Source organism: Danaus plexippus, chromosome 10 (genome assembly GCF_018135715.1).
Source record: "Danaus plexippus chromosome 10, MEX_DaPlex, whole genome shotgun sequence".
NCBI lineage: Eukaryota > Metazoa > Arthropoda > Insecta > Lepidoptera > Nymphalidae > Danaus > Danaus plexippus.
Genome location: NC_083543.1, coordinates 5,323,120 through 5,341,083, shown reverse-complemented (window position 1 = coordinate 5,341,083; position 17,964 = coordinate 5,323,120). Strand labels below are relative to the sequence as shown.

At 33.7% G+C, this 17,964-nt stretch overlaps 3 protein-coding genes across 5 annotated transcripts; 2 read left to right on the top strand and 1 right to left on the bottom strand.

The window, feature by feature from the left end:
• Positions 1–2,047: 2,047 nt before the first annotated feature.
• LOC116767062 (uncharacterized) lies at positions 2,048–4,371 on the top strand. 3 transcript variants are annotated; one of them, XR_009752673.1, is made up of 3 exons: positions 2,964–3,146; positions 3,225–3,419; positions 3,493–4,371. XR_009752673.1 is itself a non-coding variant. In XM_032657213.2 (2 exons), exons 1-2 carry the CDS (start codon positions 2,416–2,418, stop codon positions 3,893–3,895), a joined length of 828 nt encoding a protein of 275 aa, XP_032513104.2. In that variant the 5' UTR covers positions 2,048–2,415; the 3' UTR covers positions 3,896–4,371. The 3 variants fall into 3 exon arrangements, 1 of the variants encoding a protein (XP_032513104.2); XM_032657213.2 differs by lacking the exon at positions 2,964–3,146 and adding an exon at positions 2,048–2,572 and having other exon boundaries at positions 3,225–4,371; XR_004353284.2 differs by having other exon boundaries at positions 2,585–3,146; positions 3,225–4,371.
• On the bottom strand, positions 4,354–11,558 carry LOC116766784 (cell division cycle 5-like protein). Its single transcript, XM_032656879.2, has 16 exons — positions 11,330–11,558; positions 10,978–11,243; positions 10,281–10,411; positions 9,444–9,603; positions 9,078–9,246; positions 8,847–8,981; positions 8,353–8,504; positions 7,882–8,040; positions 7,608–7,680; positions 7,440–7,529; positions 6,572–6,740; positions 6,054–6,236; positions 5,584–5,789; positions 5,123–5,285; positions 4,737–4,876; positions 4,354–4,651 (listed from the first exon to the last, which is right to left on the bottom strand). Exons 1-16 carry the CDS (start codon positions 11,372–11,374, stop codon positions 4,502–4,504), a joined length of 2,391 nt encoding a protein of 796 aa, XP_032512770.1. The 5' UTR covers positions 11,375–11,558; the 3' UTR covers positions 4,354–4,501.
• Positions 11,559–12,028: 470 nt separating this feature from the next.
• LOC116766698 (membrane-associated protein Hem) lies at positions 12,029–17,003 on the top strand. The gene is made up of 2 exons (XM_032656747.2): positions 12,029–12,248; positions 12,496–17,003. Exon 2 carries the CDS (start codon positions 12,497–12,499, stop codon positions 15,872–15,874), a length of 3,378 nt encoding a protein of 1,125 aa, XP_032512638.1. The 5' UTR covers positions 12,029–12,248; position 12,496; the 3' UTR covers positions 15,875–17,003.
• Positions 17,004–17,964: the final 961 nt, after the last annotated feature.

Sequence of the window (17,964 nt, the reverse complement as noted above, 5' to 3'; positions counted from 1 at the left end):
ATACGGATATATTAAAGATTTTTATTCGGCAAAACGAGAATTCTTAATATAAGATCAATGAGCTTAGAAAAGCAGAAACAGTGGTTACACATAGAAGATTTTTGCATTCCATTAGCACTAAAAGTCATGATTATCCAGTACTTTTAAAATTTTGTTTCAGATGACTCTCCCAAATCAGAATTAGTAAGATGAGGTAAAGGTACCGAAAAAACTTAACTACATCTGCAGGGAGGCAACTGGAACTGCTAAGCGTTTGCTGGTGGGATGTAGGGTACTCTTGGATAGCGGTCAATACTCGCGTCGTCACGATAGGGTTTAGAATTCATATAATCAGAGCGCAAAAAGAATTAACCACAAATCACCTATTAAAAGGTTTTGTGAGAGAAGGCACAAGGCAAACGTCAAATTTTACTCTATCATTAAAGCAGCTTCGAATTGGACTATAATGGTGGATACGTTTGAGGAGCAATATAAAATCCCAGAAGATATTTGTGCGTCGGCGTCCAGACCAGACATGTTTTTATATTCGCAGATTTTAAAGCGCGTTGTGCTAATAGAGGTCACGGTTCCTTGGGAGACCAACATCTCCAAAAACCACGCTCGAGCACGAGCACGAGCTCACTAACGAACTCACTACGAATATGTTCGTTGTAAATTTGTACGCGGTAGAAGTAGAAGCAAGAGTTATAACAGCTAAATCTCTCTACAGCCTACTAAAAGACATGGAATGTTGAGAAGTTTCGTCTCTCTGGAATTCAAAGAAATGGATTTCATTACCTGTACCCGAAAAAAGAGGAAAAGTCTTCATGTATATGTAATAGATGTAAAATATTCGAAATGATAGATTTAGAAAGGCAACAGACATTACTAGAAATTGATTTTAAATATGTTGAATAACTGCTTGAAATGGCTGTTGCTGATTAGGCTCGATGTTACAATAAATAGAAAATATTTCTCGTTGGATAGAAAATATTTTAAAATGAATAGAAAATATTTCATTCAGCCTTCGTCTAAACAAAGTGTGTGGAACTCTCGACAGCAGAAGCGGAGTATCATTTATACATGCTCCCGAAGAAGGTATACACCTGAAAATACTGTTCAAGAATTTTGCATTGATACAGAAAAAATAACTATATACCTTGAGCAGCACTGAAGATTGCACGAAATAAAGTACTCCATTCTAAATCTAAACACATGGACCAAAAATGTCCATTTAAACAGAGATTTTGTCAACACAGGCATAATAATTTAAAAAAAAGTACTAAATACAAGGAAGCGGATACGCTTTCGAAGGGTCTACCTGATCCAAGACTACAGAAATTGAAAAGCATCACCGGCAGTAAACCTGCTCTATGTAGCATATAGCTTGTGAGTAGGAGTGTTGAAATAAAACTTCTCTTATCGCGACCAATACGTCTCCTTTCATTATCTTATCAACTGCTAATGTTGTCTGTAATTACTACTGAAAGTTGGGTCATTCTTTTTCTTTTTTAAATTTAGTTTAACAGTTATACGTGTTAAAATATTGTTCATATTGTGCTAAATGATATCTGGGACTCTTTCTACATTATATTTTTAGGTATTACTTATTACTCAATATTGATTGTAAAACACATTATTTTAGGTTAAATGGAAATTTGTTTTATCATAGAGCCCCCCCCCCCTTAAAATATTTTTAGTAAATTTATTAAAAATACAAACGAACCATTGTATGTATTCTATGTTTTACAGAAATTATTTTGCCTAAGAAAATAAATAATGTTAATTTAATTCCTCACAATTGTTAATGTTAAAATAAATAGACAATTAATAAACATGTAATGTGGTCGAATGTAGTACGGTCTTTTTAATATCGTTTTAATATATTTTTTTATTTCACTATCCGTATTCCTTTTAAAAAGTTAATTAATTGACCTTTCCCTTTATACCTACAAAATGACTAAAACAAAAGAAACATTGAACCACGCCCACGAATTACAGCTCAGCGGCTTCTTCATTCTTGTATAATGAGGTCACACTATGGTCACGTGACTGCAAGTGACCTCGATATTTATAGAACTCTTAAAACATGGGAAATCGACAGTGTAGTTATGAGTTTTGGCCCAAACGAAAACCAGTATCCTCTTACACGTTCAAGCTGTGACAACGATTTAGGGATATATGAATGATTAGTACCATTTCTGAATGGTTTTGCCTCGACCAAACGATACCTTATATAAAATTAATCGCGACTAAAAATCAACAGTGGAGACCTTGAACATTGAATATTATTAACATGATATTAGAGCTTGTAAATAACATGATAACATTTACGTGAACCCTCACAGCGTTAGTTTAGAACGGAATTTAGGGACATGATTGGGATAACAAACATAATTTTGTAAATAATTTAAATGTTACAAATTAACTATTACAATGTCGGTGGAAGAAACTTTAAATAAAAAATGCTTAAAATGTGATGTAAACGGACATAATTGGGTTTCTGAAGAGGAATTTCGTGTTGTTTTTCCTAGAGGCTACCGTGATTGTAATTTTTTTTCACGGCCATACGAATATTGGTCCATGACAGAAGGTAAATATACTTTTGCTAGCAAAGACAATTTTACTTCTATACATGTGTATGACTATATGATTTTCCTCATTGAAGTTACTATTTACTAAACGACAGATTAATAAATATTTTTTAGGTAAATAAAACATCTAAATAAATAGATTCATATTTACTGTTCCGATATTTCATTATAATTGCTTAGTTGCAATAGGAAATTAGAGTAATAATACGCCCGACTGATAAATTATGTGTCGATAGAAACATAGAGTTAAATTTTTTTTTTTGATATCCACGATTATTCCACATTTTTAAGAAGGTCGGGATAATTAAAATTTTTTAGACTCGAAAATTTTGAAATTATTGTTACCAATTGGTATTTTATACAATGAATCTTTTATTTATTAACGTCAAATGTATTATGTAACTATAATACCCTTTTATATGAACTATCCTTTATATTATCACATATTAATAAATTTAATGATAACATGACTGGCAAATATTTAATATTGTACTATTTATTTTGAATTGTAATAACTGTGAGAGTGTGAGGAAATGTGTGTAGTCTGATTTCTTTACTGTTTATGTAAACAAGGTAAAAATTACAGTTTTATTTATATTTCAATAACCCTTCGTTGTCACGAATACGTGTAACGTTTTTTTTTTTTTGTAGAGGACTTTAAAAGGAAGAGGAGCGAGGAACCACTTATACTATTATCTTCACTCTTGGAAGGGCAGTGTATATTACAGAAAAGTATTTTAGTTGGCCATTCAACAGACACCAAACTGTTTACAGAGCTGTTACAGGACAAAAAAGATTTCCCAACAGGAATGACTAGAAATGACGGTCCACAGCCTGCGAAAAAAAGTAAACTAAATTCCTATAATTCCAATAACACTGTAATACAAAACAATGAGTTGAAACATTGCTTTATTTGCAGTAACATTTGTAAATGTAGTTTATTAAGGTCGTTGAAACCGAAAGTATCGGACGAAATATTGCCATTATTTTCTAAAAAGCTTCCGGAGTTGCCCGACGTTCAATTAATTGGCAATTTGAATAATATTTCGATAAAACTGTCAACATTAGGTGTATACAAAACGGATTTGTCATACGAAGAAAGTAATATATCAGATTTTGACACCGAAATATTGGCAGATGATGAATCTACAGGAACAGTCGAACACAATGATGAAACAAATGTTATTAATGAGAAAAACTTGGTTGATATTCCCCTTCAAACCGTTGAAGAAAATTCAACTATTACAGAATATGAAGATATCTGTGAAGATATCAAAAGATATTTCCACATCAACAACGTTTTCGATATATTTAGTGAATGAATGAATGAATGACATAGAAATTAGAAATAATGTTTTCTAGAGACTTAAAACCAAAGAAATTAAATTAACAAAAATCTATTTTATTTGATATGGATTGGTATGTTAAGGTTATGGTAGACATGTAAATGTTTATATTTTTATAGCCATTTTAAATCCATAGAATACTCACCATACCAATTTTACAATCAAAGATTTTTATATCACAAATATTATTGTATTAAAAAAACAACTGTAATATAGAAACCAAAAATGTATAAGAGTGCAATGTATATATTATCAATTATATTTGAAAATAACATTTTATATAAAATACTTTTATATTATGAAAAATCATATTATTATAATTTTATGATGTACTAAGTAAGTAAATATTTCTATGCATTAAAATATGTACTTAGTGATAATTCTATAAATACTACAGATTGTGTATGTAATATACGGGAAATAATAGATTAAAACAGCATTTCAATTGTTTATTTGCAGTCATTTCAGTGTAACTTTAACCTAAGACTATTGTTGTATTCAGATCACAATCTCATGTGATATATTTTATTATAAAATCCAAAGTTTTTTTCAATAACTCTTTAATTAATTAACTAATTTATTTTATGAAAGTTCTGGTTCCACTTGTTTTGTTTGTCCTTCCTTATTCAGACGTCCCTTGTGAATATCTTCCAACTCTGCTTGTAGTTCGGCATAGCGCTTCTGGAGTTGTTTCTCTCTCTCCGTTTGTCTATTCACATCTTCAGTGAGAGACTGAAAAGTTTTATCAATTTTTGTTAAGCATTGTCTTATAACAAACACTGTTAATTTAGTAGTATGATATTTAATTGTGACATACCTCGACTCGTCTAGGTATAGCTGCCTTTTCTTGCTCAGCGAGAAATTTGAATGTTGATAATTCTAAATTAGATTGCTCTATTTGATCTTGCAGTTCCTGAAACTGCTTTATTAGTGAAGCAGTTCGACTTTGGTAACCACCTGAAATTTTTATGTGTTATAATTATACAAAATAATCATTGTACACGAGTTAGAGCGTTATCTAAACATGGGTGAAATTAATTTCGATATAATATGAAATTTGGTACTAAGGGTCACAATTGCTTGAATTAAAAAAAAAAAATTGGTAAAAGTGACTATGAAAGGTAAATAAGACTCTAGTCCTAACTTTTTAGTCTTATATTACAAATTGTAACATGATATGTGACCAAATATATATAGCCATACCTGTAAGCACTCTTAACTTTTTCTCCATTTTCGAGCATTTCTTAGCTTCTTTCGCCATATGGTTCCTGTTCTGTTCCAACCTCTTCTCGGCCGACTCTAGTCGATCCTTCTTGCTCGCTAAGTTAGCGCGAGTGTATCGGTTTTGTCCGGGAAGAAACAGCACCTACGAACATGCTTATTATTACATTCTAGACAAAAACTTTTTATAAACATCTTAATACAGCCTCAATGCTATTTAACAAGAAATTAATACACAATCCCTGTATTACATGTGACAGAATTTATAATTATTAGTAAACCAATAACATTAATATTATGAATTGAACAAAATTTAGCGTGTTTGAAATTAGGACGTGGATGAGAAAGATCCAAAATACTATAGTTTTTATGAACAACGTTTGCTTATAAGAGTTTAGTTTGTATTTTTATATAAAAACCTGATTATTAGACTATAGAGTGACCTGTGCGAGACATTCCTCCCATACTGTGGTGTACGCCTCTAGTCCCAGATCTCCATGGCCCATACCCGCCTTCACTACTTCCATCTCCTTGTTCAACTCCTGTTCCGCCGCGTCCAGCTCCTCGCGTGTGAACTGCTCGTAAGGATGCTGTTCCAGATACGCCAAGTGTGACGCCTGTAACTGTACCGCTCGCTTCTTGTCCACACCTGAAGGTGATTGGTTAAAAATTTTGATATAAATTAAATAAAAACTATCTGAGAAACCCAATAGGAATATATATGAATACTAATATTAAAATATATTTTAATGACGCTGACTGTGGCTATCAGAATTTACAGAACATTACGTTACACTATATTTTAGTCTGTTTCAAACACCTTCAACTTCTCATGATTAATAAACTTGGAACAGTTAAAACATAAACTTTATTTAGGTTATCCATAATTTCATAAATAATGTGTCCGTGTTACCGGGAGGAGGGTCGTGCAATGCGTCATAATGCAGCATAGATAACATTTCCGCCTTGAGCAGTTCCTCGGCCCGCTGTAGTGAGGTGAGGGCGCCACCTGTCCTTCCCGCTCCGCCAACCACCTCCGCCGGACGGGCGCAACCGCGTCTTATAGCGCTGGACCGAAGCGCTAGGGCTGCTAGACCTGTCATTAAATTTATTATAAAATGCTCCACATTCTGTACTTACTCGCTAATAATTGTTCTCAAAAATCTTCACACTATAATCCTTGTGAAGATGTCATTATTTAGCTTAAGAGTAATAATCCTTTTCACTCATTCACTGGGTCATTGGTTAAAAAATAATTCTTATCTATTTGAAAACTTCAATACTATCAAATGTTTTACAGTTCCATATTTAAATTAAACAAAATGCAAATATATATTGATGACACGTAAGTTGCTTTATATAATTTTTAATGAATTATGAGTAGTTTTCATGTAATTGGTAATAAATATGTAGACATATGGGATCTCATACGTTTCTCCTCTTGTTCCCTGAGGATCCTGTCATCGACGTCAGCCTGATCGTCCACGAGGTCGTCCCCCCGCTCCGTGTCGTTGTCGTCCCGCGCCTCGGGGACTACGATCTCGTAGTCGTTACGTGGAGTGGGAAGGGATTGCAGAGCGTTACGAACAGATGCCTTCAGCTTCAAATTGAAACCATTATAAACATTAAATATTATATAATCGATGTTTTTAGAGGATATAGTAAACAATATATATACAAACTAGTTTTTGCCCGCGACTTCGTCCGCGTAACTTTCAGAATTAGTAATATATAGCTTTTACCCGTGACTTCGTCCGCATTGGATAGTTTTTTTGTATAGTAGTATGAAAAAACCTGAGCTGTACTTTTTTGTACGTATGTTTGAATTGTGTCGAGATGGGATAAGGCCATACTAAGTGTGATTGTCATAGGTTAGGTCAGGTTAATACATTTTAAGAAAAGTAGGTTACTGCAATATATTTTTATATACGATGATTTTTGTTTTGTCCTTCCTTGGCCAGAAAAGTAATTTTCCCCATGGGATGGGGTTGTTTTTCCGCATTCAAAAGTAACACATGTCCTTTCTTAAGTCTCAAACTATCTCCTTACCAAATTTTATTATTATAAATCTGTTCAGTAGTTTAGGCGTAAAAGCGATCGGCCCACCTGAATTTTCCTATGGGAATGCGTCATTTTCTCGGGCTAAAAAGTAACCTATATCTCGGGTATCAAAATATCTCCATACCAAATTTCGTGCAAATTGTTTCAGTAGTTTAGGCGTGATTGAGTAACAGACAGACAGACAGAGTTACTTTCGCATTTATAATATTAGTATGGATATAAGCTCCTTAATATTTACTTGTTTCTGTATTTGGTTGTTTTGTTGCGGCGTGTCTCCTATTAACCTGTCTTCTGGGTTTATGCTAAGTTTGTCACGTAGTCCTGGAGTCTGTAATTACATAGTGATATATATTAAGCATGGATATTTAATTAAATTCGTCTTATATATTATTTTATTTTAACTTACCATTATCGTCGCTTGCCCTCCAGGGCCAGGTGTTGCAAAGCTGTTTGGCGTTGATACGTCCGTCCGCGATGACCTTCAATAAAAATTATATAAAACTATTTTTATAAACAAAATTTACTTCAAATTTCTGAGTTCTTAAACTTCGTTCAAAATCTTTTAAAACAGATTTACATAACAAACAAAAGCTAACAAGAAATAATATCTCATATATGGACACAATTAGAAAGGAGAACCTCCCATAAGCTAAGTCAGTTAAAAAAGCATGTATGTGCACCTGAATGGTGTGGAGAGCACCGCATTGGGTGTAGCGACGACCTGTGTCTGTGGCAGTGCTCCGGAGAAATCTGATTCATGCAGAGGAGTGTTCAGTCCACCCTTCAGGGGTGTGTCTACATGTGTCAGGGCCATAACATTCTGTGCCTCCATTAAAATCCTGTCGAATAAACATATATTCAGTAATCCACATTTATTATATCAATATGTATGTATTGCTTTTATTTCATAGACTGTAGGTATCATCTTAATGTTGAATACTATCATAACAAAAAATTTAGCCGTACATTTTGTCGGCAAGTATGTGTTCGTAACATACTTTAGAATAGAAGATAAAACTCTTGCAATGTTCGAAGCCTCTACACAAAGGTATTAAACATTCGAAAAGAATAACTAGAATCAATTAAGGGAGAGTAACTATAAGTATGGTAAATATAAAAGAGATGTGAATCTTCTCTTTATCAATCATGACCTGTCCTGTGCAGGTGCAGGTGTTCTAAGCGCGGTGGCGGGTGCAGGTGTTAGAGCATATGTCGCCAGGAGGGCGTCCGTAGCGCCGCCCTCCACCGCGCTCCCGCGAGCTTCCTCTGACGCACGACCCAGCTTCACTACCTGCTGTAACTCCTGGAAGTAAAGATTGCAGGGGTTATATGATGACGAACAACAGTAACAAGTAGGAAAAGTAAAGGATTTCAATATCAAAAACAAATAAATGGTATAATACTCATATTAAAGAGTTCACGTGTTTGGGTGTGTGGTCTTCTATCAGTTTGCTCAGTTACTATTTAAATGACGTGTTAATCAAATATTTTTGAATATCAGAGGGTTGGTCTTCTTTTCGCTCATAAATGTCATCCCTAACATAAAATCATCCTCTATTTAATATGGATTTGATACAAAACAGGCGCAAAGATTACAAAACCAAATGGCCATTTATTAATAACCTTATTTCAGATAACCGCTAACCTGATCAGTAACTTGTGGTTCAGGCAGCACTAGTTTGCTGCGTTTCCTCGCTGGCTGATCACCCTGCAGCATAGCTTGTGGCACATCGTTTTCTTTACGCTGTTTCAGCTTCTGTTTGTCTTTGCGGCGATCCCTCTGAAGAAAAATAATTATAATTTATGCTTATAATATCATTCAGCTTGACAGGAGAGGTTTGCTTCAAAGTGCGAGGGTATTGTAAGAAATAAATACCTCTTCTTTCTCAGACAGTAGCTCCCCATCAAGGTGTTGCTGTCTCAGTCTAGAGAAATCCGGTGCCATAGGATCAACGACCTCCGTGGAGGTATCATAAAAACCGGCAGCTGGTTTCTTTTCAAATGGAATTTCGGAATTGTAATTCACACCACGTTTCTTTTTACGCCTGAAAATATTTTTGTCAAAGGTTAATGTATTACAAGTTAAATTTTTACCACGCTTTTATTAGCTTTAAATGTATGTTTGTTTGTTAGCTTGTAAACGGCTCCTTTCAACTCAATTTTGATCCACTTTGTTCATCATCTTTCTAAAGATATTTTTTTGTATTTGATAGAATTGTATATTATGTAGTCTGTTAGATACCTTATAGGCACAGATATGCCAGCAGCACTCAACTCCCTCCTCTTTTGTAGGGCTGCAAGTCGCCGAGCCTCTTCTAATTGTTTCTCACGAGCCTTTCTCTTTGCCTTTTTACCCTGAGTGTTGGCGAGACGAGCCCTAGCTTCTGACAGCATTTCCAATTCTGACGGAAGATATTAGGATGAAATTTAGCATCAGTATCGACAAATCAATATATAAATATAGAAGTAACATTGCAAAAAGCTTTAGTAATTATAAAATAACCACTTAATTACTAGAATATGGCTCACATACCAGAATGTAATTTATTTGTCTGTTTCTTCCAGTTAATGTTAGAAAATCCAGACTAATTCTGACAGAACTTTCCCCCCCAAACACCCGATATAATTAGAAGTAACTTAAAATACTTCTTATTATGGTTACAATTTTTTTTTTTAATATAATAAACTTATATTTTGACAACTCTATGTGGAGGAAGTTGAGGACATAGCATAGCATAACAACATGAATAAAATGGCAAATTTTTACATTATAAATAGACTAATGATAGTACATTAAATAAATTTGTCTTTTCAAAAACACCAGTTATATTTTTCTAATTATAGTACAAATTATAATAATCTATGGCATTATTTTGTTTAAAATATTTTCTTTAAACAGTCTGGTTAACTTATTTCTTTGTTAACAATATCTGCATGCAGAATTTAAACAGTACCATATTTTAAAAGCATGCAGACATGACAATATAAAATATCAGAATAAATCTGTGATAATTTAAGTACAATACCATAGGACTACTCAAAATAATGTTAAAACATTACAAACAAGGCACTGTCTTACCATCTTCATCCATATCCTTGGGGTCAGGTCTGGCTGGTTTTGTTTCTGGGTTAGGGTCAATTTCACCCGGCTTGAGCTTCCTCGGATCATCACCAACATCTTCACCTTCTTCCTTTTTTTGAGCTTGATCACTAAAAATGTTCAATATGAGAATCTGTTTAGTAAGAATCTTACAAGTTTATGTATATATAATTTTTACTAAAATGCTTTTTTCATAAAAGTCCAGTACTTTTAATCACTGTTATAGTCATGTCATTTTACAATCTTCTTTAATACAATTCCCTGTCTAAACATATTTTAAATATGGAAAGACAGTTGAAGTGTTCAAGACAAAATACTAATAGCAATAGAGTTTACACCCAAAGATATATTTTTTCTTTAATATTGAATAACTTCCACGCTTTATAGTTATAATCATTCAATACTGATATCAAATAACAAATTCAGTTCAATATGACATACCCAAATGATTTCTTTTAACCAATTTCATGTGAATATTGCAATTTTAATATATTAATGAATTGTCCTAGTGTTTTTGTAACTTCAGAGTGAAACATTTTTGAATATACAATTTGAACCAACATGAAACTGTCATAGATTATTTTAAATATGTGAAGTTGCTTTGCATGTAAAAATTTATTTTATTAGGTTCCACTTTTGTTATCCCTATAAATATCAAATACTAATAATCTCTTACAGTAGATATTCATATCGTTCAAGACACTGTGCTGCAGTGCGACCAATAATGGGAGCAATGGTCCTCCATTGTGTTGGCATCAACTTGGCCAGGTGCAAGAGCTTCTCATCTTCCTCCCGAGACCACTCAGTCTTCTTGATGCTGGGATCCAGCCATTCATACCAACGAGCTTTACACTGTTTAGCAGATTTACGATGGAGCAAAGAAGCAATTCGTGACCATTGGTTTTTCCCATATTTCATAACCGCCGCTTTAAGAATTTCATCCTGTAAATAATTAAAATTATAAGTTGCAACAAATAGAAAAAGTCAGTTATAAAAAAACGTTATGTTAACTTTAAGAAATTACAAACCTCGGTGTTGCGCCAAACGCCACCTTTTATCATAATACGCGGCATGATGAAAGTGGATAATGAAAAGTATTACAAATGAATTATGTATCGATTAAAAAGATTATTCTTTAAAACGTTAAAATACTATTTTTGAGCCATTAGGATGAATATATATTTTTTTATTATCGGTAGACAATAACTTTAACACTTAGCACAAACTAGTGTCACAAGCAAACAGCAATGTTTTTTGACATTAAAGACTTGAACGAAGACATAGATTTAACACGCCTATGTATAGATAAAAACAAAAATTTATAAAGTTGCCACATTAAATATTATTTATTTCACCACACCACTACACTAATAGGCACTACAAATTATAAAATTCAGATTAATATGTCAGATGGTATATAGGTAGTATAAAATAAAACAGTGAATCCAATATATATTCCAAAGCATTCTTTTTTAGTAGAAGTATATCTCCTTCATCACCATTACCTAAAGCAGCTAGTCTCACTAGAAACTGAGTGACCATGAAATAACTTATTAATTTTTATTGAATTTTAGTAAATCTGTCAGTGAATTAAATATTTTCATAATTTATTTGATTGAGATATCACAAATTTTAATTCTATCATTTTATCTTTCACATTACGTTATGAAATAATAGTTGGGAATAATTTTAGTGGTAACATTTAGTGGATAAATTATGCAGACAATGTTGTTAGAATTGACTGTCATCGTTAAATAAACTAATGGAACCGTGTAGCGTTTCTAAATAGGAAAGACACTCCCTTTTCTATTGTATTTTGAATTTGAGTTGACGAAATACATACTTATGGAAATAAAGTGATAGTGCAAATATAAAAAACAATATGAACCGATTCATATGCTTACAACAAGTGTGAATTTTTATAGAGGGACTAATATAATTGAAAAGGTAAATATCTTTTAAAAATCTCTTATCTTAATCGAGTTGTATAAGTAATTTGTTATAGTTACATATTTATTAAAGTTTTCGTCATTTATGACATATGTCGTTGACCTAATCAGTGAACGCACTTCGTTACTGGGGCAAATGTTTACCCTATCGGATTCGGTTCAAGTAGCAATGATTAATTTCCGGTGTTATAGCAATACTTTGTTTTCCCTTTATAACATATCATATTTTATTCCGTTTGTTGCAGCATGTCTACTTTGTCGAGGTCAGTTCCTATCAGCCAGCAAAAGCTGTCTGAAAAACTGATAATTCTCAATGATCGGGGTATTGGAATGTTGACGCGCATTTACAACATTAAAAAGGCCTGTGGTGACGCTAAATCGAAACCAGCATTCCTGTCAGACAAAACATTGGAATCTTCTATCAAACACATTGTGAGAAGATTTCCCAATATTGATGTCAAAGGATTACAAGCCATAACTAATATAAGAAATGAGATAATTAAGTCCCTCTCCCTATACTATTATACATTTGTAGATCTTTTAGATTTCAAGGACAATGTTTGTGAGTTGCTTAATATTATTGATGGATGTCAGTTAACTCTAGATTTGACACTTAATTTTGAACTGACAAAAAATTACTTGGATCTTGTGACAACTTATGTTGCACTAATGATATTGCTGTCTCGAGTTGAAGACCGAAAAGCTGTGCTTGGATTGTTTAATGCTGCTCATGAAATGGTCCACAATCAGATAGATGCTAGTTTTCCACGTTTGGGACAAATGATAGTCGATTATGATGCTCCATTCAAGAAGCTGTCAGAAGAGTTTGCTCCACATCAAAAAGTTTTATCTAGTGCATTAAATTCATTATGGCATGTATATCCAGCAAGGAATAAGACAGCCGATCACTGGAGGTCTGAACAAAAGCTTAGCTTAGTGAGTAACCCATCACAACTTCTAAAACCGTCTGAAACTGCAACTATGTCCTGTGAATATGTCTCATTAGAAGCACTAGAGAGATGGGTGATATTTGGTTTTGCATTGTGTCACCAAATGTTGCAACAAGACCATGCAAACAAAATGTGGGTTAGTGCCTTAGAATCCGGTTGGGTTGTTGCACTATTTCGGGATGAAGTTATTTACATTCATACTTATATTCAAAGCTTTTTTGATGGAATTAAAGGATATGGTAAAAGAATATCTGAAGTAAAGGATTGTTATCATCAATCTGTTCAAAAAGCAGGCTATAAACACAGAGAAAGAAGGAAGTTCTTACGAACTGCTTTAAAAGAATTGGGTCTCATTTTAACTGATCAACCTGGTTTGTTGGGACCCAAAGCACTGTTAATATTTATTGGTCTTTGCTATTCAAGAGATGAAGTTTTTTGGCTACTTCGACATAATGACAACCCACCACAAAAAGTTAAAGGTAAATCTACAGAAGATTTGGTAGACCGTCAATTACCTGAACTTCTGTTTCACATGGAGGAACTCAGAGCACTTGTAAGGAAATATAGCCAAGTTATGCAAAGATATTACGTACAATATCTATCAGGTTTTGATGCAGTAGCCTTGAATCTCATGATTCAGAATTTGCAGGTGTGTCCTGAGGATGAAAGTGTTATATTGTCATCTCTCTGTAGTACAGCTGCCAATTTAAGTGTTAAGCAAGTTGAGAGTAATGATCTATTTGATTTCCGTGCTTTTCGTCTTGATTGGTTTAGATTGCAGGCTTATACATCTGTTGCAAAATGTCAATTTAACCTTGTCGATCAGAGAGAACTTGCACAATTTATTGATAAAATGGTTTTTCATACGAAAATGGTTGATAATCTCGACGAGATAATGGTGGAAACTTCTGATCTGTCATTATTTTGTTTCTACAACAAAATATTTGAAAGCCAGTTTCATATGTGCCTGGAGTTTCCGGCCCAAAACCGTTACATTATTGCATTCCCACTTATTTGCAGTCATTTCCAGAACTGCACTCACGAATTGTGTCCGGAAGAAAGACATCACATAAGAGAAAGGAGTCTGTCGGTTGTTAATATATTCCTGGACGAAATGGCAAAAGAAGCAAAAAACATAATTACTACCATTTGTGATCACCAATGCACAATGAGCGACAAATTGTTGCCGAAACACTGTGCTCAAACTATAGCACATTTAGCGAACAGAAAGAAAAAGGACAAAGGTAAAAAGAATCCGATAGAGATTATAAAACCTGGAGCTGAGAGCTACAGAAAAACTCGAGAAGAATTAACTACAATGGATAAACTTCATATGGCGTTAACTGAATTGTGCTTTGCAATAAACTATTGCTCAACGGTTAATGTTTGGGAATACACATTCGCACCTCGTGAATACTTACATCAGCATTTAGAAAATAGGTTTTCTAAAGCACTAGTAGGGATGGTCATGTTTAATCAGGACACAAGCGAAATCGCCAAACCTTCAGAACTATTGGTCAGTGTAAGAGCATACATGAATGTACTTCAAACCGTCGAAAATTATGTGCATATCGACATCACAAGAGTGTTCAACAATTGTCTCCTTCAACAGACACAAAGTTGTGATAGTCACGGTGAAAAAACTATTGCAGCCCTTTATACTCAATGGTATTCCGAGATACTACTTAGGAGGGTTAGCGCGGGCAACATTTGCTTCTCAATGAGTCAGAAAGCTTTCGTGAGTTTATCTGCTGAAGGTGCAATCCCTTTCAATGCAGAGGAATATTCAGATATCAATGAACTAAGAGCACTAGCGGAGCTAATAGGACCTTATGGAATGAAACATCTCAGCGAGACTCTAATGTGGCACATCGCTAGTCAGGTTCAGGAACTTAAAAAGCTAGTAGTACAGAATAAAGAGGTCCTCCAAATGCTCCGAACAAATTTCGACAAGCCTGATATAATGAGAGAACAATTCAAAAGGTTACAACACGTTGACAATGTGTTACAAAGAATGAGCATTATCGGTGTAATTTTGAGTTTTCGTCAAATCGCACAAGAGTCCCTGCTCGATGTGTTGGAGCGTCGCATTCCGTTTTTGATAAGCTCCATCAAAGACTTCCAACAACAGTTACCCTCCGGCGAACCTTCGCGTGTTATTTCTGAGATGTGTTCAGCCGCTGGACTGTCGTGTAAAGTGGATCCTACATTAGCTTCCTCCTTGCGACAACACAAAGCGGAACTTGAAGAAGAGGAGCATCTCATAGTTTGTCTGCTGATGGTGTTCGTAGCCGTCTCTCTGCCGAGGCTCGCTCGTAACGAAGGTTCGTTTTACAGACCATCTCTAGAAGGGCATGCTAACAATATTCATTGTATGGCACCAGCAATCAATCACATATTTGGGGCCCTGTTCACTATCTGTGGTGAAGGTGATATTGAAGATAGAATGAAAGAGTTCTTAGCACTAGCTTCGTCGTCGTTGTTACGACTTGGACAAGAGACGGATAAAGAAGCTATAAGAAATCGTGAATCGGTTTATTTGCTTCTCGATCTAATTGTTCAGGAATCACCATTCCTTACAATGGATTTACTGGAATCCTGCTTCCCGTACGTGCTCATAAGGAACGCTTATCACGAAGTATACAAACAGGAACAGATGCTTCTGCATTCATAAGCAGATTCGCTTCCCTTATCTTTAAACATTACACTGACATTAAGAATTATCGAAAAATAATATTTCATACTTTTATTTTTCAACCGCCACATTTTCCGTTAATTTTCATCTGATACACAAAATATTAACCGTAAAAATAGTTTTTCCTATTTTTTTTGCTTTCAAAGGTACCCATCCAGGTTAAGACCTTTTTTATGAAACACTGGCGAAAAAAAACCCCTCTAAATAAAAACTAACAATTTCATGTTTTTTTTCCATACAATTATCAAAAATATTGCTATAACTATCTCCAAAAACCATTTGGTGAAGTCTGAATTAAGTAGATATGGTATCGTAAGTAGCTGCTAACTTTAATAATACTTTTATACCTAACTTAGGCTACACTACACATTTTGTAACGTAGAATCGTATAATGCTTTTATAGGTGTTATATAATATATATTGTGATTAGCGTCATAACTTTTTAAAAGCCTTTCATAACAAGTATTCATCAATTCCTCGTAAGTTTTCATGCTTGGTATGCTTGTCTGCTGCGTTAATTTAGTTTTTGGATGAAATTTCGTTTTAATTCTAAATTATTAGATAAGTATAAGATATTTTTTCTGTAAAAATAATTTCGTTTATGGTTATATCCTGTTTATGACTTCCATTTTATTTCTATATAATTTGTCTTAAGGATATATTAAGTTCTACAATGTTTACTTTCTTAATCTATCGTTAGGTACTTTAGGTTATGAAATGTTCACGTTTAAATAATATTTTTGTTTTTACTATAAATCGAACATATTTTTGTTCCGTATTCCAATTATGCTTATAATTATGAAATATAAAGTTTTTGATTTTAAATACTTTTATTATTATTAGTTTGTTAACATCTGATTTTGTATTCTGTGAATATTTAGGCACCGGTGTGAATGACGTATTATAATGTCTAGTTAACTTACGAAACAACTTGCCAAGCTGACGCTGCCGCTGTGCCATGAGGCACTCCGAGGCACTTGTAACGACAATATATTTTATAATTTTATATTCGATTAGTTTTGCATTAGCAATATAACTGTATTCTTAATAGAGACGTATCCACAGCTTTGTATTATCTGTATATTAAAAATACATTATGACACTGAAATAGATTGTTTTATTTATAATCATTTTATTTTTTTATTCTTTGCATCGATTTTACCATATATGTATTTTTTTATTTCATAAAATAACTAAGGTGTAGGACACCATTCAACTGACCAGTTTCGTTATATCCAGAAACAATAGGGAGAAATTTAATTACCAGTGACCTGTGATCGCTATTTAAGTAGTACATATAGAGAAATACAATTTTAATATTTTGTAATACATAACATTTTTAATAATAAAAAAAAAATAATAATAAAATATAGAGGTATAACGGCTAAATCTCTACAACCTACTAAAAGACTTGAGCCTGTCCAGAACTCACACCAATTAATTCTTGGAACGTACTTCGAAGGCAGCCCTACTAGGTTCTTTTCAAATTTGGTTAGGTAGAGAGAGGAGCTTGGACAGTGGAGGTGAGCGTTTAACGCCCGTTAGATAGGGGCCCCTTAAACCTACACCTGGGTCGCAAGTCCCAGGCACTGTTGAAGCTCCTCTCCCTGCAACGCGGTGGACCCGGCACCCGCACGGTGAATCCATTGAACGCTAAGACGTTTCGACTCTTTGTTACCTAACAGTGTTTACTGTTGTGTAACTTACTTAAATTAAGATACGTTTTAAAAAGTATTAACCGTTTTTAATAAAATTATGTTGCATTTCTTTATATTTTGGCAAATTGAATGCAATACCAAGGAATGAACAGATTTGGCCACAATTATTTGTTTTTTGCTATTTCGTCACAAGCTATTTAATTGAATTCATTATTCTGCTATTATTAATTTAACAAAAAATCGATAGTGTACAGGAGATTAGCTAGAAAGAAACATTTAGAGTAAATTAGGTTTATTCAAATGTGTAAAATTTAAACAAACTTTTAGAAGTTTCAGTTTTTCAAGTAGGTTTACTAAAAGAAAGTTTTTCAGTCATAATTTCAAATCCTGTTCATTCAGATGAATTTGTCA